This window comes from Vitis vinifera, chromosome 14 (assembly GCF_030704535.1).
Source record: "Vitis vinifera cultivar Pinot Noir 40024 chromosome 14, ASM3070453v1".
NCBI lineage: Eukaryota > Viridiplantae > Streptophyta > Magnoliopsida > Vitales > Vitaceae > Vitis > Vitis vinifera.
The window spans coordinates 8390153-8413777 of record NC_081818.1 but is presented as its reverse complement, the minus strand read 5'-3'; the positions used below and the strand labels follow the sequence as shown (position 1 = coordinate 8413777).

Sequence of the window (23625 nt, the reverse complement as noted above, 5' to 3'; positions counted from 1 at the left end):
GTTAACATGTGGTGTCTTATCTCCATTTGGTCATGACTGCGAGAGCTTGGTCCCTGTCTTCTTCTGGTTTATTCATAGTAAAGTCGCTCTTTTCAGTCTTGTCCAACCATATCAATCCAACTCCATCATTCCCTATTGATTTTGTTCGGAAATCCCAAGCCCCATTTAAGGTCAAATCCTTTGCTTGGTTAGTGGCACTCAAGAAGGTAAACACCAATGACATGTTACAATTGAGAAGATCCTACAAAGCCCTCAGTCTTGATGTTCGTTTGTTGTGTATGGAGAGTGGTGAAACGGTAGATCATATCTTCTTACATTACCCATTGAGTTTGGGGCTTTGGTACAGACTATTCAGTTTGGCTCATATGGATTAGGTTCCTCCTAGGAGTATATGTGACATGATGATTATTTCATATAAAGGATTGGGAAATTCTAGTAGAGGCAAGGTGTTGTGGTAGTTTGGTTGTCTTGCTCGAATGTGGGTTGTGTGGTAGGATTTTTGAGGACAAGGTGAGAACTTTAGAGGGTCTCTGGGACATAATTCATTTCTTAGCTTCCTTTTGGGCATCATGCACCACAACTTTTAAGGGTGTTCCCCTTAATTTGATCTAACTTGATTGGATGTTGGTGTTTATTTCCAAGGGTGTGGGCTAGCAAGAGGATAGATTACCTTTGTATATTCCCACTTGGGACATAGCTTGTGGAACCTCATAGTTGTATAAATTCTTGAACTTGGAGGTTCTTTCTTTCTTTTGTGTACTTTTTGGAGGATTTCTCATCCTTATACTTATTTTTACTTACTTCATTATACTATACTGTTGTTTCTCATTAAAAAAAAAAATGGCATCTTCCTATATGGACATCTTGGAATCTATGGTCCAGGAAGTATGAACCAGTTTGTATGTAACACATCCTAAATGTTTGCCTTAACCCATACTAGGATTTTCTTTTTCTTTTTCTTTTTTTTTTCTTTTTTTCTCTTTTTAATTTTTATTTATTTTATAGACTGTATTCTTGCCCTTCCATGGCATTGGGTTGCTTAAGATAGACTCTTCATGCACACAATTCAAGAGGACGGGTTTTAGATTCATTTGAAAATATTTCTTTGATGTCGTGCAGCAAGAGAGTTTAGCATTTGAACATTATCAACTGTAGCAAGGAAAATTTTTTCATTCATGTTGTGCAGCAAGAGAGTTCATTGTTTGAACAGCATCAACTATAGCAAGGAAATTTTTTTCATTCATGTTGTGTGGCAAGAGAGCTTATCATGTGAACAGTATCAATGCTAACGATTGGTGCCACTACAAAATTATCAATAGTGGCCTTTTCTTGTAACCTTTGGCTACAACCCTTGTTCTAAAATGATATATCAGTCACTTGATCTGTAATTAATCTTATACACCCATTTGACATGAATTGATTGCCTACTACTTGGAAGAGTAGTAAGCTCTCAAGTGCTATTTCCTTCTGCTCAGAGCCAGCAACTGTTCACTGTGATATTGCTTTTCATATGCAACTGATTACACTAGATCTTTTAACTGTAAGGAGACATCTTTGAATCCCAGAAATGGAGTAGGATCCAAGCATATTTATAGCCATGGATATACCATGTTCTGCTACAATATTTTTTTTTTGATCAGAAACGAAGAAGATTATATTAATATAAAAACAAAACAGGAGAGATAAAAGAGACAAGAGAAAGAGAAAAAAACCAAGGGAAGGATGAGAGGTCCTTCCTACACAAATTGAACAAAGGATAAAACTCCCAACAATAGAACTCTAAAAACAAAGAGAAACCCCATCAATCTTCAAACTTTTGAAACGCAAACCCCAATCCAATTGAGTTGTAGAATGTTTAGAGGAACTCCTCTAAAAGCTTCAGTACAAGAAACCCATAGAGAAGAATAAAACCGGATCAAATCCCATACCATCTCTTCCGTTCTCCCTTTATCCTCAAAGATCCTATTGTTTCTCTCTTGCCACACCATCCAAATCAAAGTAAGGCAAGCAATTTGCCAAAGTGTCTTGCCTCTTAATGAGTTCCCCAAGCCTTTAAAAGTAATGACCAACATGTCCTCAAGGCTCCTTGGAGGGACCCAAACCAACCCTACTAGATTGAACAACCTATGCCAAAGTCCAATGGTAATGGGACAATGAAGAAAAATGTGGTCAATCGACTCTCCATTTCCTTTGCAAAGAATGCACCATTGAGGACAGAGGGCTTTGTAGGGTCTTCTCAATTGCAACTTGTCATTAGTGTTTACCTTCCCATGTGCTACTAACCAAGCGAGGGCCTTAACCTTTGAAGGGACTTTTGAGTTCCATAAAAACTTGGTCGGAAGGAACATTAAAGGATTTGAGACTTTTGACAAGGCCAAGAAAAAAGATTTCATTGAAAACAAACCCGATGAAGACAAAGACCACGCTCTTGAATCTAATGAAGAAGGAGAGAAAAGTATAGAACTAAGGGAGGACATTAATCTCTGAAGGAGATCAATTTCTGAATCCGTTAGATTGTGGCGAAAGTTAAAATTCCAAGACATTGGTAAGGAATTGCCAAGGACATTTGAGACAATGAGGTTTTTCACAGAAATAACTTTGTAAAGATCAGCAAATTGAGAGCACAAAGTTTGGTTACCCCACCAAAGATCTTCCTAGAACTGAATTCTCTCCCCATTGCCCATCACTAGGTGGACAAAATGGGAAAACTCTTGGAAAACTTGAGCAATAGCCTTCCAAGGACATCTATGTGACCATTTAACCACCGTGTTGGCGTCCCATCCATTAGGATGTGTCCCATATATACTCGCAATAACCTTATGCCAAAGACCACTCCTTTCTCTAGGGAACCTCCAAAGCCATTTCCCTAAGAGAGCAATATTTCTCATAGAAGTCTTCCCAAAGCTCAAACCTCCCAACTCCTTTGGTCTACTAACAACCTTCCATCTGATAAGGTGATCTTTCTTCCCTTTCCCCACCCCAGACCAAAGAAAATCCCTTTGCATCTTCTCAATCTTTGAAGCTATTGATACTGGGATTTTAAAGAGGGAGAGGAAGTAGCTAGGGATGTGAGACAGACAAGATTGAATTAAAGTAATCCTCCCTCCCAAAGACAAATAGGCCTTTTTTCACCCATCTAGCCTCGAAATTCTCTCAACCACCGGATCTCAAAAGCCTATTGTCTTTGGGTTCCCTCCCAAAGGAAGGCCTAAATAAGACAAAGGCCACTCTGACACTCTGCAATCCAAAACCGAAGCCAAACTAGACAACAACTCCTGCCTAGTGTTAATACCTGAAATGGTGCTTTTTTCTAAGTTGATTTTTAAACCAGATACTTGCCCAAAAACCAAAAGGATAATCTTGAGGTTTTGAAGATGTTCCGTAGAGGCTTTAAAGAAAAAGATGGTATCATCAGCAAACTGAAACAAAGACACTCTAGTCCTATCCCTCCCCACAAAGAAACCCTCCGTTATCCCAGTTTCCTCTGCTCTGATCATCAACCTACTTAGAACATTTGCTACTAGAGTAAAAAGGAAAGGAGAAAGAGGGTCTCCTTGTCTCAAACCTCTAGAGGCCTTAACCCAACCCTTTGCATTCCCATTAACTAGGATTGCAAAACTAGATGAAGACAAACAACCCCTCATCCAAGATCTCTATTTCTGGCTGAACCCCTTCCTTTGTAGCACATGATCTAAAAAGCCCCAATCCACATGATCATAGGCCTTCTCAAAATCAATTTTGAAGACTACCCCTTCCTCCCCTGACCTTCTTTTCTCATCCACCATTTCATTGGCTATCAATACAGCATCCAAAATGTGTCTCCCTTCCACAAAGGCTCCTTGAGAGCCAAAGATTGTTTAATGAAGAACTTTGCGTAGACGCCCTGATAAGACCTTAGCAATTATCTTATATAAATTTGTAACCAAGCTAATAGGTCTATAATCTGAGATTTTAAAAGTTTGGCTTTTCTTAGGCACCATAGCAATGAATGTCGCATTTGTACTTTGATTTATTACCCCCTTAGTGTGGAACTCAAGAAACACCCTCATAAGATCCTCTTTTATCACATCCCAACACTCTTGATAAACTGCTATAGTAAAGCCATCAGGGCCAGGGGCCTTTTCCTTATTCAATTGGAAAACTGCCATTCGAACCTCCTCTTCAAAAAACGGTCTATCCAACCAAACTGCACTCTCTCCAGAAATAGGGGCCCAATCAATCCCTTCAATCCTCCAAGAGTCACCTTCAGGTTTGGAATAGAGTTTCCCAAAGAAATTTACAATCTCCTCAGAAATAACCTCAATATTACTTAAAGTCTCCCCCCTCTCAGAAATCAGAGACTTAATGAACTTCCTGCTTCTTCTTCCAGTGGCCACTCTGTGAAAGAACTTAGAGTTGCAGTCCCCTTCTTTAATCCTCTTAACCCTAGATTTTTGTTTCCATTGAACCTCTTCCTTTAATAACAAATCCTCTAGCTCCTTCCTTCTTAAGGTCCTTTCCGATACCAGATCAAGATTTAAATTCCTTTCTTGTTCAATTAGATCAATTAGATCAATTCTGCCTAAGTCCGAAAGAATGTGCTTTTTCCTCTCTCTTAAATCTCCATAGGCCACTATATTCCACTCTTTCAACTTTGATTTAATAAACTTTTGTTTCCTCATGAACTTGTGACCTTCCCAACCTTCAATCGTACACTCTTGCCACCAATCTCTAAACTTCTCTTTAAACTCAGGATGGAGCAACCACATATTCTCAAACCTAAAAGGAGTCGGTCCCCATTTTAAAGGATTAGTTTCCAAACAAATTGGGCTATGATCAGAGGTCCATCTAGGAAGGGCCTCTTGAAAACTTTGAGAGAAAAAAGAATCCCACTCAGAAGAGAACAAAAACCTATCCAATCTCTTGCAAATAGGATCCAGTTGCATGTTTGACCTAGTAAAAGCCGCATTCCTTAGAGGGGGATCCAACAAACCACTCTCCCTTATAAACTCGTCAAAACACCTCATGTTGACTGTTAACCTAGAGTCACCCATCTTCTCAGATATCCTCCTGATAACATTAAAATCCCCTCCTACACACCACCTTGGGAAAGTTAGACCATACAGGTCTTGAAGCTCCAACCAAAAGTCCTTCCTCCATAAAGGCTTATTTGGGCCATACACTGATGTTAACCAAAAAGACCTTTCCTCATCAGAGTTCAACTTTACAGTTACAGAGAAGGATCCTAACACCTTCTCTGTACACTTGAACTTAATTGAATCCCACAAAATCACAATCCCCCCTGAAGCCCCACAAGCAGGAAGAGCAGCCCACTCCAAACTTCTGCCTTTCCAAACACTGCTCACAAACCTCCTGTCCTAAATTACTCTCTTTGTTTCCTGAAGCATCACAACATCTGGGTTTTGAGTACTTAAAAACCTTCTCACAGTCCTCATTTTCTTCCTGGAACCTAATCCTCTTGTATTCCAACTTAAGATCTTCATGTAAACCAAAAACAACCCGACACAACCAGCACCCAGAACTAATCCTCTCCTTGGGTTCCAGAGTCATTTTTCCTCTTTCTTTTGGAATAAACCTTATCCGCAGAGAGAGTACTCTTGTTCTCTCCTTCCACGCCTTTTCCATTATCCCTGACAATTCTAATCCTCAAACTCTACAAAACCGACTGAACCTTGACCATCTTCCTAGGCGTGAGTCCCTCAACCTGAAAACCTTCCAACGGGAGGGTGGAAGGTTCTAGCTCTGGGGACGAGGCCTCGCCTGAGACACTACGCTCCTCTGGGTTACTGAGTGTTTCCCTAAGGAAAGGCCGGCCTTTAAATTTTCGGTTACAGGTTTCTAGGGGAAACGCCATACCTTTAGAACAGGACGCACCACCATGACGGCTGAGATCCACAACAGGAGAGATAAAAAAGAAACCACGTTGAACGGAAAAGCTTGACTCTAACGGAAACGAAGAAAAAGGCTGGCAACGAGAAGGATGAACCAAAGAAACAGAGGATTCGAGAAGAAATTTTGGCTCAAAAGCCCCAACCAAAGGAAGATCTTGCTCGGATAAAGCTAAGAAAGGAGGACGCACCTTATTGACCAATTTGCATTGCGAAATCCCCTCGTCTCCCTCTGTCTCGCCGGTAAAAACTTTGGATGTTTCCACCTCTTTCTAGGTTACGCTTCGAGGTAGAAGACGCCTCCTCTAATCTCAGTGGCCAGCTTCTTGCTTTGCGCCTTGCGGAGACTGAGGGGCCTTTTAGCTTTGACGACTCTTGAGGATGAACTTTCGGCATTATCTTCTTTGCAGAGGACCCTGGGCCTAAGAGCTTTGAAGACGAAGGTGCTGCTGGGCCACCATTAGAAGAACCTTCGTGGGCTGGACCCGCTAGGGGCCCAAAATCTTTTGCCCCAAATTGGGCCCAATCAGAACGGGCTTTAAAGGCATCTAGTTTTGTTGGCCCGATGTTGCTTCCCGTCGTTGGGCCCAACATACACCTTCCTTTTCCTTTCTCCCCCTTGGACGATTTTGAATATGGAGAACGAGAATGGGAACGATGACGAGGCCTCCAGCTATGGCACTCATTGTCCCTAGCAGTAGCTCGTAGCCCCTCAGCGATCTGTGGCTTTTGGAAGACGCAACCCCCCACTGACCTCAGCTCGTCCTTGCTGCGATTTGACTCAGGCCTGATAAAGTCTTCTCCGTCATCTTCTCCAGTGACTGTAACTGCAACCGTGTATGTCCAATCTCCATCTTCTACCTCTAGTAGCGCTGGAAGCACGGCATTTGGAAGCATCTCTACCCACAATTTTACCTTCGTCAAATCAACAAGCTTCAGCGATTCCCTCGCCACCTTCGTTACCTTCCCCCACTTCTGCAAAATGTATCTCAGTTGCGCCTCATCCCACAGATGGAAGGGAAGGCCTCTTAGTTCCAACCACCCCCGTCTAAATTTTCCATTAACGACTGAGTTCTCTTTTGGCAACCATCTCCTCAGAGCAATAACCTCTCCTCTCGTTGTTAAGCTCCCTTGATCTTGAATCCACTGAGATCTCCTTGCAGAATCCACAAAAAAACACCCCTTGTAAGCAGAAATGGGGGTTATAGACACCATTCCTTTCATACCCACCCTTCTCGCTATAGCTTTTCCAACATCACACCAGTCTCGTATTTTCCTTTGCTTTCACAAACTACAACTCTTGCCCATTTTCCAACTGGCATCACTGCACCATTCCTAGGTCCTTTCTCTGCAACCACATCAGCATAGGACCACTCACCTCTGTACATTCGTTTGCTCACTTGAGGCTTTTTTAGCTTCTCCTTCGAGGCTCTTTTAGCTTGAACAGACAAGTCTTGGACTGAAACAATCGCCTTCCTAAGATTTTCCCACCCATAGCCTATAACACCTTCAGGAACAACTAAAACTAAAGGTTTTCTCTTTGCAACGAATTCTGTGATTTTCATATATCTCCCTCTGCTATTAAAACATATCTCCATCAGATGAGTCCTAGTCTTGCCCCTCATCTTTCGAATGAAACCCCTGGAAGCCTCCAAATCCACATCTTTCTTCAAATACTCCAACAACCAACCCGACTCCTCCTCTCCAAAACCTAAGGAAACCACAAAACCTCGACTTCTCTCTGTTATTGAAATCCACGTTCCCCCATTGAAGCCTTCAAACTTTACCTGGAAAGCCTTTCGCTCCACTTCAAACGACTGATGTCGAATCATCTTTGAGTTAACCTAGCTATCCTGTCATGTACATCAGCGAGATCATCAAGGACTAGAAAAACCCTGATCAACCAACACCATCTTATGCTAAAGCAGTTCCCATTCCTAGTATGGTCCAGGAAATCAAAATCAACATGCTACAATATGTCTTTCCTCAATCTATAACTCTATGTTATCATATGATTGCAGATAATAAATGTATGATTTATTCCAATTGAGCATGTTATATTGAATGCTTAGTACTCAAGCAGATTCTGTTGTACTTGATGATGGCAGATTAGGCTCTCAATCTTTGGAAGGGACTTTGGTGTTTCTTTGATTTCTAGACGTTCTCGGCATTTTGCAGGGACTCGGTATGCACTTGTTTGAACTTCTTTATTAATATGTGAAAGTTACTTGAGTTGATCTTGTAGCTTCTCTGGAAAATTTCTCTACTTGCCTTGTATTGATTCTCTTGAAATATCATGTTATATGAGCTTCTTTTCTTTTTTTGGTTTCTTTTGTTGGTGTGTGATTATGAAATATGAAATTTATTTTTCCTATAAAAAATGTAACATTAAATTTATTTATTTATTGTGATAAAAAACAACAATTTTATTGCATTAAAATGTAACTTCAATGAAGAATGAGAAATCCTTTCAAGAAATACAAAATCTTCTGTACAATGTTTGATAAAAAGGCAAATAAGTGTATACCAATCTGAAAAGAGAAATCTATCTACACATGAAAATGATTGGGACAATGCTAGCTACAATTCATGGAGATATAAAATCTTCTATAAAAGAAACCACATGTCTAGCTCCAAGCTTTGTTAATGCATTTTCCATTGCCTAAGCGAGGAGCCCAAGAGAAAGAACTTCCCAACTTGGAGGATATATTAATAATTTGGAGTAATAATTCATCAAACTTCTAGGGTCCTCTTTTTTTCTTAGTCACCCATGATATGATAATGGTAGAATCTCCTTTTACTAGGAGATTGGAGAGGCCTAGAGTTTTCATTTATAAAAACCTTTCCAAAAAGGCTAGAAGGGAAATATATGATCAATAGTGATGTATTGATGCATCAAGAAGCATTATTATAATTTTTTATTTTAGAATTATGTAGGTGTGGAGAACCATAAGGCTTTTTTTTTTTTTTTTTTTTTTGGTGTAGCATGATCTGTGGGCTCAATAACCCTAGACTAAGGTTGACTTTGTCACCTAAGATGGTATTTACAAGGCAAATTTAATGTCCAGAAATTTGCTCATGAGATATCAAGGCGTCATACACAGACTATAATCATGAGGGATTTTAGTAATATATATCTAATTCTGATCTTATTGATTCTTCTCTGAGATGTTCTGTTCACTTTGTCCAAGCTCTAGGAGTTAATATGTAGATTTCTATTTTCCAATAATTAGAAAGATTCTTTCTCTAGTGTTTCATTCAAGGGACCTACCTAGGCTTGTTTTGGATCATTGTCCTTTATTTCAGGGATAAACATTTGGTGGAGACTGGTTTACTAATGTGTGAGAATGTAGTTAACACATCATTACCTCAAGGGAAATTTTTTGTTAAGGGTTGGGTAAACCTCGTTCGTGGGAGTGCTAAGCCTTTTATTAGAATAAATCCAGGATTTCATTGAGGCAAAAACTGATATTCTAAAGGAGATTTAGGGAGAGATTTTTTTTTTTTTGATAGGAAACAATAAATAGATATATTGATAGAAAAAAGAAGTACAAAAGAAGGATGAAGAATCCTTCCACCAAAGAAAAAACTAACAACAACAATAAAAGAACAAGACGCTACAAAGTGAAAACTACGAACAAGCTCTCTTGGCAAAGTACACACTGTTAGCCAATCTAGTTGTAACACGTTAAGGGGAATGCCCTTAAAAACCACATAACAAAAAGCCCAAAGAGAAGCAAGGAAGTGAATGGAATCCCATAGATTATTTGAATTCCTAGCTTTATCCTCAAATATCCTAGCATTTTTTTTTGCCACACAACCCAAATTAAAGCAACGCATGCATTTTGCCACAAAACTATCCCTCTCTTGGAAATGCCAAAACCTTTATAATTGATGAACATCATGTTGGAAATGCTTCTCGGGGGAACCTAATCTATCTTGGCTAGCTGAAATAATCTGTCACAACCCCATCGTCAAAGAACAATGTAGGAAAAGATGATTTGTTGATTCTCCTTACTTCATACACAACTTACAAATGTCAGGACTAAGAGCTTTATAGGGTCTTCTCAATTGTAGCAAGTCATTAGTATTTACCTTCTTGTGTGCCATTAACTAGACAAAAGACTTGACTTTAAAAGGGACTTGAGAATTCCATACAAACTTAGAAGGGAAAAATGGAGATAAATCGGTTAGTTGGAACAAGGCTATAAAGAAAGACTTGACTGTAAACAATCCTGAAAAAGATAAAGACCAAGATCTTGCATTTGAAGCCGAAGAGGATAAATGTATACAATCAAGAGAACACATGAGGCATTCTAGATCTTCTATCTCAAAATCGGAAAGATTACAACGAAAATTAAAGTTCCAAGAGAAGGGATGAGCAGGGGAATATTTTTATCCGTGACTATTCTAAATAGTCTTGGATATTGGGATCTCAAAGGTTGGTCCCCCCACCACAAATCTTCTCAAAAGCGAATTCTTTCCCCATCTCCTACCACAAACCGAGTATACTTGGAAAAATCCTAAAAGACTTGTGCAATAGCCTTCCAAGGACAACGAAGTGACCATCTGACTAAAGTGTTGACATCCCCAACCATTGGAATGTGTCCCATAAATGCTAAGAATGACCTGATGCCACAGAGCTGTACTCTCCCTAGGAAACCTCCACAACCACTTCCCTAAAAGAGCGAAATTCCTTAAATAAATCTTCCCAAACCCCAATCCCCCTTTTACCCTCGGTTTACACACTACATCCCAACTAACAAGATGATCTCTTTTACCTTTCCCAACCCTTGACCAAAGGAAATCCCTTTGCAATCTCTCAATTTTTGCAGCCATTGAAGCGGGAATCTTAAACAGGGATAGAAAGTAGCTAAGAATGTGGGAAAGGTATGAATGGATAAGAGTTATCCTACCATCGAAAGATAAGTAAGCCTTTTACCACCCGTCTAATCTCCACAAGATTCTCTTAATCACTGGATCCCAGAATCCATAAGCAATTGAATTCCCTCCCAAAGGAAGACCCAAGTAGAGTAGAGGCCAATCACAAGCCTTGCAATCAAGCATCAAGGCCAACCTAGAGAGATGATTCTGATCAAGGTTGATGCCAAAAAGGTTACTCTTGTCAAGATTGACCTTAAGCCTAGAAATTTGTCCAAACACTAACAGTAAGCTCTTGAGAGTTTGTAGTTCTTATGCACAAGAGTTAGAAAAGAAGATGGTATCATCTGCGAATTGCAAATGGGACACCCTTGTTTTATTCCTACCTACCTTGAAACCCTCCAACATACTTCTTTCCTCAGCTCTCAACAACATCCTACTCAATAAATCTGCGACAATAGTAAACAGAAAAGGGGATAGAGGGTCACCTTGCCTTAATCCTCTAGAGACCTTGACCCACCCTTTAGCATTTCTATTCACTAGAATTGCATAAGAGACTGAAGACAGACATCCTCTCATCCAGGTCCTCCATTTAGGACTAAACTCCTTCTCCAGCACATGGTCTAAAAAATCCCAATTCACATGATCATAAGCCTTTTCAAAGTCAAGTTTGAAGACAAGTTCTTCCTCCCCTGATTGTCTTTTCTCATCTGCTATCTCATTGGCTATAGGAACTGCGTTCAAAATTTGTCTCCCTTGAACAAAAGCGCCTTGAGTAGAATGGATAGTTTCATGTAGTACTCCTCTTAATCGCCCTGATAGAACTTTGGCTATTATCTTATAGAGACAAGTGATCAAGCTAATAAGTTTAAAATCTAAGATTTTCTTTGTCTGACATTTTTTGGGCAAAAGAACTATGAAGGAGGCATTGGTGCTTTGATTAATAATCTCGCTTTTGTGAAACTCTGCGAACACCCTCACTAAGTCCTTCCTGATCACATCTCAACAATCCTGAAACACTGCAATGGAAAAACCATTAGGCCCTGACGCCTTATCCCTATCTAACTAAAAAATGGTTTTAAAGATCTCTTCTTCGACAAAAGGGGAATCCAACCTAGAAGCACTCTCTTCTGAGATAGGGGACCAATCTAAGCCCTCTACTCTCCAAGAGGACTCGAGTAGAGCTTTTCAAAATACAATAAGATCTCCTCTGTGATGCTCTCAGAATTATCTAACACTAAACCTCTTTCATTCTCCAAAAACTTGATGAATTTCTTATTTCGTCTGTCGTTAGCCACTTTGTGAAAAAAGTTTGAATTGCAATCCCCTTCTTTAACCCATTTCAGCTTAGCTTTTTGTCTCCAATGAATTTCTTCTCTCAAAATTAATTACTCTAGCTCCCCTTTTCTTAAAACTCTTTGAGCTAAATGATTAGAAGAAAGAACCCCTTCTTGCTCAATGACATCAATGTTAGCTATTTCATCTAGGATGCCTTTTTTCCTTTCCTTTAGCATTCCAAAAGAATTCTTATTCCAATCTTTCAATTTTGCCTTAACAAATTGTAACTTCCTCATAAATTTGTGACCTTCCCAACCATTTCCTTCAAAACCTCTCCACCAACTACTAAAGCACTCTTTGAAACTTGGAAGTTGCAGCCATATATTCTCAAACCTAAAAGGTGTTAGGCCCCACTTGAAAGGATTGGTATCCAAAACGATCGGCCAATGATCCGATGTCTATCTAGGAAGAACTTCTTGAAGGCTTTGAGGGAAGAAATGCTCCCACTCATTTGAGTAAAGAAATCGATCCAATCTCTTACACATGGGTGACTCTTGCATGTTTGACCAAGTGAATGGGGTGTTTCGTAAAGGGGGGTCAAGTAACTCACAATCACTTATAAAACCATCAAAGTAAGTCCCTCATGCTAGAAGTTAAACTAGAGCCACCCAATTTTTTTGAACTTCTCCTTATAACATTAAAATCACCACCCACATACCATAAAGGAAAAGAAAGGCCAGAAATGTCTAGCAGCTCCACCCAAAAATCCTTTTTAAGTAAGGAACTGTTTGGGCCATAAATTGCGGACAGCCACAGGGGTCTGCATCCATCCAACAAAAACTTGATTGAGACAGAAAATGAGTCTATTACCACCTTCTCACTACACAGTTTCTTTGAGTCCTAAATAATCAAAATCCCTCCTGAAGCCCAGCATGCCGAAAGAGCAGCCCACTTCTTATTCCTAACCGACCAAACACTACCTACAAACCTTCTGTCACACACCTCCCTTTTTGTTTCCTGAAACGTCACAACGTCCAGATTCTTAAACTGCAAAAAATCCTTAACCACCCTTCGTTTTTTCCTAGATCCCAAACCCCTAGTATTTCAACTGATGATTTTCATGAACACACCTCATTGACCCTAAACCTCCAAACCAAAACCAACAGGTCTCAATTATCTGTGGAAAATCTATTCTTCCGCCTAGAATACACCTTAATATTTAGGGAACTTAAGACCTCACAAATTTTAGTCATTTTGCTGGGGGGAAAGACCTTTTATTTGGAACTCGCCCATCGGGGAGAACTCCGCTTCACCCTGGCTACTTGTAACCAGATTGGGAGCCTCAAAAGGCGTGCTGAGCTTGGTCTTAAAAGAGTTAAAACCGTCGGACATTTGGTTCAGATTAGCTCACTGGGACTCCACAACTTCTTGGTTAGGATTGCCAACAAACTCAAGACATAAAGCCCCATCGTCATTTTTTTTGGAAAATATTTCAGGTATAACTCGAGGATTCGTAGGATACTAAGACTGAATGACTGAACTGGGAAGAACGGGAACAAAAGGACTCAGAGGTGGAAGTGCCAAGCCAGAAGAAGGGGGAAAAGATGACAAAGATGACAAAAATGACTGAGAATGTGGAGTAGAAGATACCTCAAAGTTTTCCACTACCCTCATTTCACAAGTCCCCACAAAGTTGAACCCTTTTTCTCTGATTACTGGACTAGTAGGAAAAACCGTGACTGATGAGCCACGATGAACAAAACCCTTGAAACCCTTAGAATCTACTCTGTCTTCATCTTTAGAGAATTTGCGCAATTTCTCCTTTCCCTTTGATAGAATAGAAGCGTTAAGATGAAACCTTTGATGATTATCCGCGTCTTCTCTTGTTGACGAAGTTCCTTCCCCGAAACACCTTTTTCGGAACCCTGACGAGCGACTAAAATTGATTGGATTCGCACTGAAACTTCGTTCCAACTATGTTCCCTCTTCGAAAGCAACTTCCTTTGGAAGAGCATTGCAATCTAACGATGGATTCTCAAGCAATAGAGGCTCGCTTCGACTTTGAACCCCTTGTCGGCATCTAGAACTTGGAGGGAATAGAGCATTTCACAACTTCTTTGAACCAAACTTCAACGCGGAGCCCCTCATCTGAGTTTTAGAAACCTCTGAACCTAACTTCCCCTTTCCCTTTGCAGACAAGTCTTCTTTGCATGAAGAGCCCTTCTCAGAAATGGGTTGCTTACCTCCCATTTGTTGGCCCAACTTCGAAAGCGGACCTTTTAAAATATCACCCCTCTTCCAGCCCAAGTCCGCTTCAACCAGTGGATTGGGCTTAAGAGGAGATTGGGCCCTTCTCACTTGCTTAGAGGCTCGATGCCCTTCCTTAACAGTTGAGTGGGCTTTGTCCCCTCCATCCTAAACTTCTCCATCCTGCTTTGGCCCATTAGACCTTGTTCTTTGAAATTTGAATTCAAATTGAAAGATGATAAGGTTGGAACCAGCTGTTCCCCACTTTCGGTCTTCTCTTGCCAAGTGTACCCACGGAAACAACTTCAACCTTTTGACTATCTCCTCCCTCCTTCAATCTGCCAACTGCCCCAATAGAAGACATTCCTTCAACCGTTGATCTAGCATCCTCAACCCTCCTTCTGCCACCTATCCACGAGTGAGGCTCATACTCCTCCCGAGTTGACTCACCCATTTCTCTGCCTCGTCTAATGTCTTCCACTCCAACCACTGCAACTGAAATTGTGAACTCCCATCCCCCATCTAACACCTCGATCAAAGCTGGGAGAACTCACCGTTCCTTCATTAAAATTCTCACCCTTGCCTTGCAAAGATCATACAATTTCAATGTTTGCCAATCGATCTTTGTCACCGTCTCCCATTGCTCCACTATTTTCTTCAGATGTTCCTCATACCATAAATGAAAGGGCAATCCCCATAATTCTATCCAACTTCTTCTGAATTTCCCCACGACTTCTGAATTTTCCTTTGGCGACCACATTCTCAATAGGATTGTAAGCCCACCCTTAATCCTGATAAACCTTAAATCGTGGAGTGAGAAAGCTTCCTTTATGGTTTCTACAAAAAATAATCCTTTTCCGCCGGAGAAGGGGACGATAGTCACCACACCCTTATGCCCTAATCTTTTCGCCAGAGCACAGCCAACCTCAGCCCAGTTAACAAAATTAGCATGACATTTGCACACCACAGCTCTCGCCCATCTCCCAACTGGAACAAGACCTTCTCTCCTTGGTCCTTCTCTAACTACATTCGCGAAGGATTGGTATGAAGGACCCACATGTTTGTGAAAAGTCCTTTCTTCCCTGCACTGCCTTCCCTTTTCAACTATACTCGAGGAGGGGACCACCAACATTGAAGACATCACATACTTTATTTGCTCCCATCCCCTGCCCTTCTCTCCCTCAGGTATTACCAGGAAAGTTGACTTTCTGTTGGGAGCGAACTCTGAAAGCCTTATAAACCTGCCATGGTTGTTGAAGCAAACCTCCATTAAATGGACTCTGGATTTTCCTCTGTATTTTCTGTTGAAACCCATGTTACTCTTCAACTTGATGGCCTTCCTCAAATGTTCAATCAACTAACCAACCTCTTCCTTCTCAAAGCCTAAGGCAAAAACAGAGCCTCTACAGTGCTCTGTAAGCGAGCACCATTTTCCACTGATTTCACCTCTGAACCTAACCGAGAAGGTCTTCCTCTCCACAGAAACCTTCAACGTCCTTACCATTCTCTCTCTATTGTTAAGGGAAAACAAAATATTTTTATTGCAAGTGTTTCATTTTCAATATCTGCCATTTAGGGAGAGATTTTGAGGAAGCCAATCAGCTTTCTGTAGCTTTGGGTATTCATGTCATGGTCCATCCTTAAGAAGTGTCATGGATTCTGGCTTGTTCTGTTAAGGAGTTTGTTCACTTGAATGCAATTTTATTGGGAAGAGGAGAAGGAAAGTTTGGAAGGCCTCATTTCTGAGTCTATTTGGTGCATTTTTTTTTTTTTTTGATAGGTTTGGTGCATTTGAAAGCATGAAAGTGGAAAATCACTAAAGGGTTTGAGCTGTTATTAAATTTGAAAGACATTCTTCCTAATTCTTCATTTTCATGGTCTAGAGATCCTCTTGGGGAATGGAGTTTGTTTCTAGAAATCATTAGTAGAATGGGATTGGCCTTCTATTGTGGCCTTCATTTTGGGAATTTTTTCTTCTTGTCTTTCGTACTTCCTGCGTACTGGGGGTTGCACCCTTCGTGGCACCTTTAATCTATGTATATTGATTTTGCTTATAAGAAAATAGACCGGATGGGATCTTTCTCTATTACACTGCATTTGTTCTCTAAAGTTTTCATGTTTTCTGTAGAAAAAGTTTCCACTAATTTCACTTTTGAGTACTGTCTGAACACCATGAATTCTCTAGTCAATAGTAAAATACAGGGTGTTTATATGTACAAATAATTTAATAATTGCTCGGTAATGGTTTCAATATTTTGTTTGTTTTCAATTTATTTCAGGTACTTGAAAAGGGGAGTGAATGATCGGGGAAGAGTGGCTAATGATGTTGAGACAGAGCAAATTGTTCTTGATGAAGAAGCTGGGTCACGCAAAGGAAAAATGAGTTCTGTTGTGCAGATGCGGGGTTCAATTCCCCTTTTCTGGTCGCAAGAAGCTTCAAGATTTAGTCCTAAACCTGATATAATTTGTAAGAATATCAAACCATTCTAATTTGTTTTTTTTTTCTTAATAAATAAATAAATTCTCGAGCCTCCATTCAATCCCAGGTACACTATTATATCTGGTTTCACATAACATGACTTGTGATGCTTTTTTTTTCTTTATTTTATTTTTCATTCTTGGCTTCAGTACAGAGGTATGATCCAACATATGAGGCAACAAAGTTGCATTTTGAAGACTTGGCAAAGAGATATGGAAATCCAATTATTGTGCTTAATCTAATCAAGGTATTGTTTCAAATTCACTAGCTTTGGTTTTCTGATAATAATATAATTTCTATTTTGAGGCTGTTCAATTATTTTATTTTTGTGGGAATTTTTTTATGCTGGAATTGTTTATTTTTCATGTTGGATCCAACAAAGCTAGAGATATTTAGGATCTTTATTTTGGGTGTATTTCTTGCAAACTATTCTTAGAGATTTTGGTTGACATTAAATGTATTTTCTATTGGAGTTTGTTGCTTTAATTGTTGTTCAAGAATTTTTTGCCTTTATACTCTTAAGCATTGTTGATGGGAAATCTAACAGTTGGGGCTTTCCTACCAGGGTACCACATTGTTACTTACTTGCTTTGTTGCACATATTGATGTTCTTGATTTGTGCTAAGAAAGATGTCTTTTGGTGACTTATTTTTGCATTTTACAGAATAGTTTAACATATGTGAAGCTTGCTTGAGGCTTACAATTGTCTAAAATGGTGTAAAAATGTGGGTTTAAGAAACCAATACAACATTCAGATTTCTCATTTCAATAACAACAAACTACAATATAATTCCATGTTTATATATTTTAATTGACTGCACAAAGCTTATTAATATTGATTGTCAAATTACAATATGTTAAGGCCAAATTAAAAGAGTGGAATAAGGTTTCTTTTGGAGAGCTAAACGAAAGGAAAAAAAGCATCCTGAATGAAATAGCTAACTTTGATGCCATTGAGCAAGTAGGGGGTCTCACTTCTGAACTTTTAGTTCAAAGAGCTTTAAGAAAAGGGGAGTTAGAGGAATTAATTTTGAGGGAAAAAATTCATTGGAGACAAAAAGTTAGGGTGAAATGGGTTAAGGAAGGGGATTGTAACTCAAAAGTTTTTTCATAAAGTTGCTAATGACAGGTGAAATAGGAAATTTATCAAGGCATTGGAGAATGAAAGAGGCTTCGTGTTGAATAATTCCGAGAGCATCACAGAGGAGATTTTACTTTACTTTGAAAAGCTCTACGCGAGTCCTACTGGAGAGTCTTGGAGTGTTGAAGGCTTAGATTGATCCCCTATATTTGAAGAGAGTGCGTCTAGGTTGGACTCCCCTTTCACTGTAGAAGAGATTTCTAAGGCCATTTTAAAGTTGGATAGGGATAAGGCGCTGGGGCCTGATGGCTTTACCATTGCAGTGTTTCAAGATTGTTGAGATGTGATCAAGGAGGATTTAGTGAGAGTGTTTGCAGAGTTTCACAGAAGCGGGATTATCAATCAAAGCACTAATGCCTTCTTCATAGTTCTATTGCCCAAAAAAAGCATGACAAAGAAAATCTCATACTTTAGACCTATTAGCTTGATCACTAGTCTTTACAAGATAATAGTCAAAGTGCTATCAGGGCGTCTAAGAGGGGTATTACATGAAACTATCCATTCTACTTAAGGTGATAAGGGAATACAAATATTGGATGCAGTTCTCATAGCCAATGAGATAGTGGATGAGAAAAGACGATCAGGGGAGGAAGGAGTCGTTTTCAAAATTGACTTTGAAAAGGCTTACGACCATGTGAGTTGGGATTTTTTGGATCATGTGTTGGAGAAGAAGGGGTTTAGTCCTAGATGGAGGAAATGGATGAGAGGTTGTTTGTCCATGGTATCTTATACAGTCTTAGTGAATGGAAACGCTAAAGGGTGGGTTAAGGCATCTAGAGGCTTAAGACAAGGCGACTCTTTATCCCCTTTTTTGTTTATTTTAGTCGCTGATGTATTGAGTAGGATGTTATTGAGAGCAGAGGAAAGAAATTCGTTGGAGGGTTTTAGGGTGGGTAGGAACAGAATAAGGGTCTCCCATTTGCAATTTGCAGATGATATCATTTTTCTTTTCTAACACTAGGGAGGAAGAATTGCAGACTCTCAAGAGTTTATTGCTAGTGTTTGGGCATATTTCTGGGCTTAAAGTTAACCTTGACAAGAGTAATATTTATGACATCAATCTTTTTTTTTTTGACAAGTAAATCATAATTGTATTAAAATAGAGGTGAAAAGCCACAAAGCATACATGGGGTATACAAAGCAACTAACACCTCTCAAACAAAAAAGAAAGCCAACAGAGCCTCACCACCCCTTAATTGGAAGCGAACCACTCCAAGAAACCTATAAGGGATAGAGACTCCTTTCCAATATACAATCTAGCCCAACTCCATAATTCACAAACAAAAAAATTCTTAAGTTTCTGAATAACTAACACCCCCACCCCCCCCCCTAAAAGCTAATCTATTCCTCTCATTCCAAACCGTCCAAAAAATACACAACGGTATGGATTTCCATATCTTTTTCCTTTTCTTCCCCATAAAAGGGCCCCTCCAGCTAGTTAAGACCTCCTTTACAGTTTCTGGAAAGACCCACTACACACTTGATAACCTAAGGACGATATTCCACAAGACTCTAACCACTATACAGTGTATAAGAATATGATTTGCAGTTTCTTCTTCACACCCACACAAAAAACAACAATTAGGGAGCTGCCATCCTCTTTTCTGAAGCCTGTCAAGAGTAAGCACCCTCCCCCATGTAGCCTCCCAAGCAAAGAATGCAACCTTGGTTGGAACATTATCCACCTAAATACAACTTGATGGAAAAGCAATGTCATTGGGATTGGCCAACAAGCTGTAAGCATCTTTGACCCTAAACTATCCGTTTCTTCCTCCCTTCCAAAAAACTGAGTCTTCCTCCAAAGAGGGCCTGTGACCTCTCAAAATATAGAGCAAGTCCCCTACCATATCCAACTCCCGATCATTAAAATCCCTCAAAAATCTTAGATTCCAACCCCTTTGACCAAAATTCTGATCCCACATCTTCTCCACTGTAGCATTCCTATGGGAAGCCAGAGCAAATAGATGAGGGAAGTTTTGGAACAGCGTTGTACCAGTGCACCAAACATCAGTCCAGAATCTGATTTTGGTACCCTTCCTAGCTATGAGCACCATGTTATCCCAACACCAATTAGTTTCCTTCAAAATTTCCTTCTAAACCCCTACTCCGAATGCCCCATTAGCCTTCTTTGTCCTCCAATCATGACCTTCTTGCCCATATTTTGCCATTATCACTTGTTTCCAAAGATTGTCTTTATCAAAAGCAAACCTCCAAATCCATTTACCAAGCAAGGCTTTGTTCAAGAGTGCTAGCTTCCTTAAGCCTAGCCCACCCTTATTCTTGTCCGTACAAACCACCTCCCAATTAACTAGATGAGCTTTCCTTTCCAAGTTTCCACCTCCCCAAGGAAAATCTCTTTGTACTTTTTCTAACCTTCTAGCAACAGTCTTAGGCATCCGGAAGAGACACATATGATAAATTGGCATGCTAACCAAAGTACTCTTTATGAGAGTGATTCTTCCACCTTTGGAAATATATTGCCGTTTCTGCAGCGCAAGTCTCCTCCTCATTCTCTCTTCCACCCCATCCCACACAGAATGAGCCTTGTTAGGAGCCCCTAAAGGCAGACCCAGATACTGAGAAGGCAAAGAACCCACCCTACACCCTAACTCCGCTGCTAGCTCATCAATCTCCTCCATTACACCAACTGGGATGATTTCACTTTTGGCTAAATTAATCCTTATACCTGAAGCAGCTTCAAACCATAATAAAATCCAGCTTAAGTGAGTTAGGTGCTCTTTATTAGCCTCATAGAACACAACTGTGTCATCAACAAAAAATAAATGGGAAATGTTCAGGGTGGGCCTTCTACCACCCTGAATACTACACCCTGTAAGGAAACCCCCAACAACAGTCCTCCTAATAAGAGCATCTAGTACTTCCATTCCCAAAACAAAGAGGTAAGGAGATAGAGAATCTCCTTGGCATAGCCCCTTAGTACTCGGGAAAAAGCCAGTTGACACCCCATTAACCAGGACTGAGAACTTGGCTGAAGATAAACAACTCCACATCCAACCCAACCACTTTGATCCAAATCCTATTTTTTGTAAGGCCTTCAACAAAAACTGCCATTAGAATCATCTTTCTAGGTTGGCCAAGTTGCTTGATTTGCAAGGCTTCTGGTTGGCTTATACTCTACCTGGGTCTTCTTTTGGGAGGGAATCCCAAGGCTTGTGGTTTTTGGGATCCAGTGATTGAGAGGATCTCGAGAAGATTAGATTGGTGGCAAAAGACTTATTTATCTTTTGGAGGTAGGATAACTTTTATCCAATCTTGCCTCACCCACATGCCCTACTACTTCCCTGCTACTTCCTTTCCTTGTTTAAGATACCTGCTTTAGTGGCTGCAAAAATTGAGAGATTGAAAATAAATTTTTTATGGTCAGGGGTTGGGACTCTTAACACTTTAGTCAAATGGTCACATCGTTGTCCTTGGAAGGCTATTGCACAAGTCTTTTAGGAGTTTTCCAAGTTTACTCAGTTTGTGGTAGGAGATGGACAAAGAATTCGGTTATGTGAAGACTTTTGGTGAGGGGACCAACCTTTGAGATCCCAATATCCAAGACTATTTAGAGTAGTCTCGGATACAAATATTCCTATTTCTTGAATTCTCGGTTCTACTCGTCCTTTCTCTTGGAACTTTAATTCCAGTAACCTTTCCGATTTTGAGATAGAAGATTTAGAAGGCCTTATGCGGTCACTTGATGGTTTGCATCTTTCACCTTCGGTTTCATATGCGAGATCCTGGTCTTTATCTTCTTCAGGGCTTTTTACAGTCAAATCTTTATTTCTTACCTTATCCCAATTTTCTGGTTCTCCTCCAGTTTTCCCTACTAAGTTTATTTGGAATTCTCAAGTCCCTTTCAAAGTCAAGTCCTTTGTCTGGTTAGTGGTATACAAGAAGGTAAATACTAATGACTTGCTACAATTGAGAAGACCCTACAAAGCTCTTAGTCCTGATATTTGTAAACTGTGCATGAAGCATGAAGAATCATCTGATCATCTTTTCATACATTGCTCTTTGACGATGAGGTTGTGACATTTATTATTTCAGTTAGCTAAGACGGATTAGGTTCCCCCGAGGAGCATTTCCAACATGCTGTCCATCAATTATAATGGTTTTGGATTATCTAAGAGAGGGATAGTTTTGTGGCAAGTTGCGAGCATCGCTTTAATTTGGGTTGTGTGGTGGGAAAGAAATGCGAGGATTTTTGAGGATAACGCAAGGAATTCAGAGTATCTTTGGGATTCTATTCATTTCTTTGCTTCTCTTTGGGCTTTCTGTTCCAAGGTTTTTAAGGGGACTCCCCTTAATGTGTTACAACTTGATTGGATAGCGGTGTGCAATTCCAATGGGTTGGTCTAATCTAGAGAGTTTGTATGTTTTTACTATGTATCTTCTTGTTTTTGTATTCTTGTAGTTTAGTTTTCTTTGGTGGGAGGATTCCTCATCCTTCTCTTGTACTTATTTTTTCTATCAATATATCCCTTTGTCGTTTCCTATCAAAAAAATATTGATTGCTGGTATTTTGCTTAAGCATTTGAGCAGGAGGTAATGAACAAAGTTGGCTTGTATATTCTCGTTCCTTTTCCTTTTCTATAGGAAAGTTTCTTGCAGATTTTGAGATAAACTATCTTTCTATAATATTCCTTTTCCCCACCATTCCTAGCTTTTAAGAATGATGTTGTGTGTACTTATGAATGAGTGGGAGTTTGTGCCTTTTTTTTTTTTTTTTTTTTTTTTTTTGAGTTTCATCATGTTGTTGAACTGCAGAATATTACTGAAATATCCTTTGTAAAGTGTTTCATCTCCAGGTTCTAACTGATGGAATTCTAAAGATTACTGCAGCACAACTTATTGAGTTTAATTTTTTATTTCTGTTTTTGCCATGAAGCTCATTTTAACGTTAAAAGTGCAGACTGTTGAGAAACGACCTCGAGAAATGATGCTAAGGCGTGAGTTTGCGAATGCAGTTGGTTATCTAAACCAGATTCTCTCAGAAGAAAATCATCTCAAATTTATTCACTGGGACTTTCACAAGTTTGCAAAGAGGTAAAGATGTAAAAACTTTCATGCAATGTCCCCTCACCTATCTCTTTTGTTTGAACTTACTGTTTTGTTTCTTTGCTGTTTCCAAAGCAAATCTGCCAATGTTTTGGCAGTTTTAGGTGCCGTAGCAAGTGAAGCACTTGATTTGACTGGTTTTTACTATAGTGGTAAGCCTATTACTGTTAAAAGGAGAGCCACTCAACTCAGTCGAACAAGCACTGGAAGGTATGACATTTCTCTTCTCATTACATCGTATTTCAGCAATTATGCAGTATATTTACAAAATGGAACTCTTCATTGTACCACCTGATATAATTTTAAAACATAGACCTTGTCAAGAATTCATCCTCACCATCTAATTCCTTATTTAGTCCAACCAAGAATTCAAGCGCATGTTCCTTCTCCATCATCTTCTTGAAATAGGCATGCTCTACAACACAAGCCCACTCCAATTGATAAAACAAGTCTAATTCATGCAACAGGCCTTTCAGATGTTGTGATACTTAATTACACTATGATTACCTTGCTTTGATTCTCAGATTTTTGTCTTTAATTCATAGACTTGAGCAGAATTACCTGGATCAGAGTAAGTTTCAATGACTGCATCCCTTAGTTCTTTGGTTGTTGAAAGAAACATGTGAATCTGTCCAATCTCTGGCTCC

General features: G+C 39.7%; 1 protein-coding gene across 1 annotated transcript in view; it reads left to right on the top strand.

The window, feature by feature from the left end:
* The window catches only part of LOC100265019 (phosphatidylinositol-3-phosphatase SAC1), a 68271-nt gene that overhangs the window by 22935 nt on the left and 21711 nt on the right, over positions 1–23625 (top strand). The window contains exons 5-9 of the mRNA XM_002269479.4: positions 7997–8073; positions 16574–16761; positions 16923–17020; positions 22833–22966; positions 23054–23188. Of these exons, the coding sequence (XP_002269515.1) occupies positions 7997–8073; positions 16574–16761; positions 16923–17020; positions 22833–22966; positions 23054–23188 (632 nt within the window). The remainder of the gene's footprint in view (positions 1–7996; positions 8074–16573; positions 16762–16922; positions 17021–22832; positions 22967–23053; positions 23189–23625) is intronic.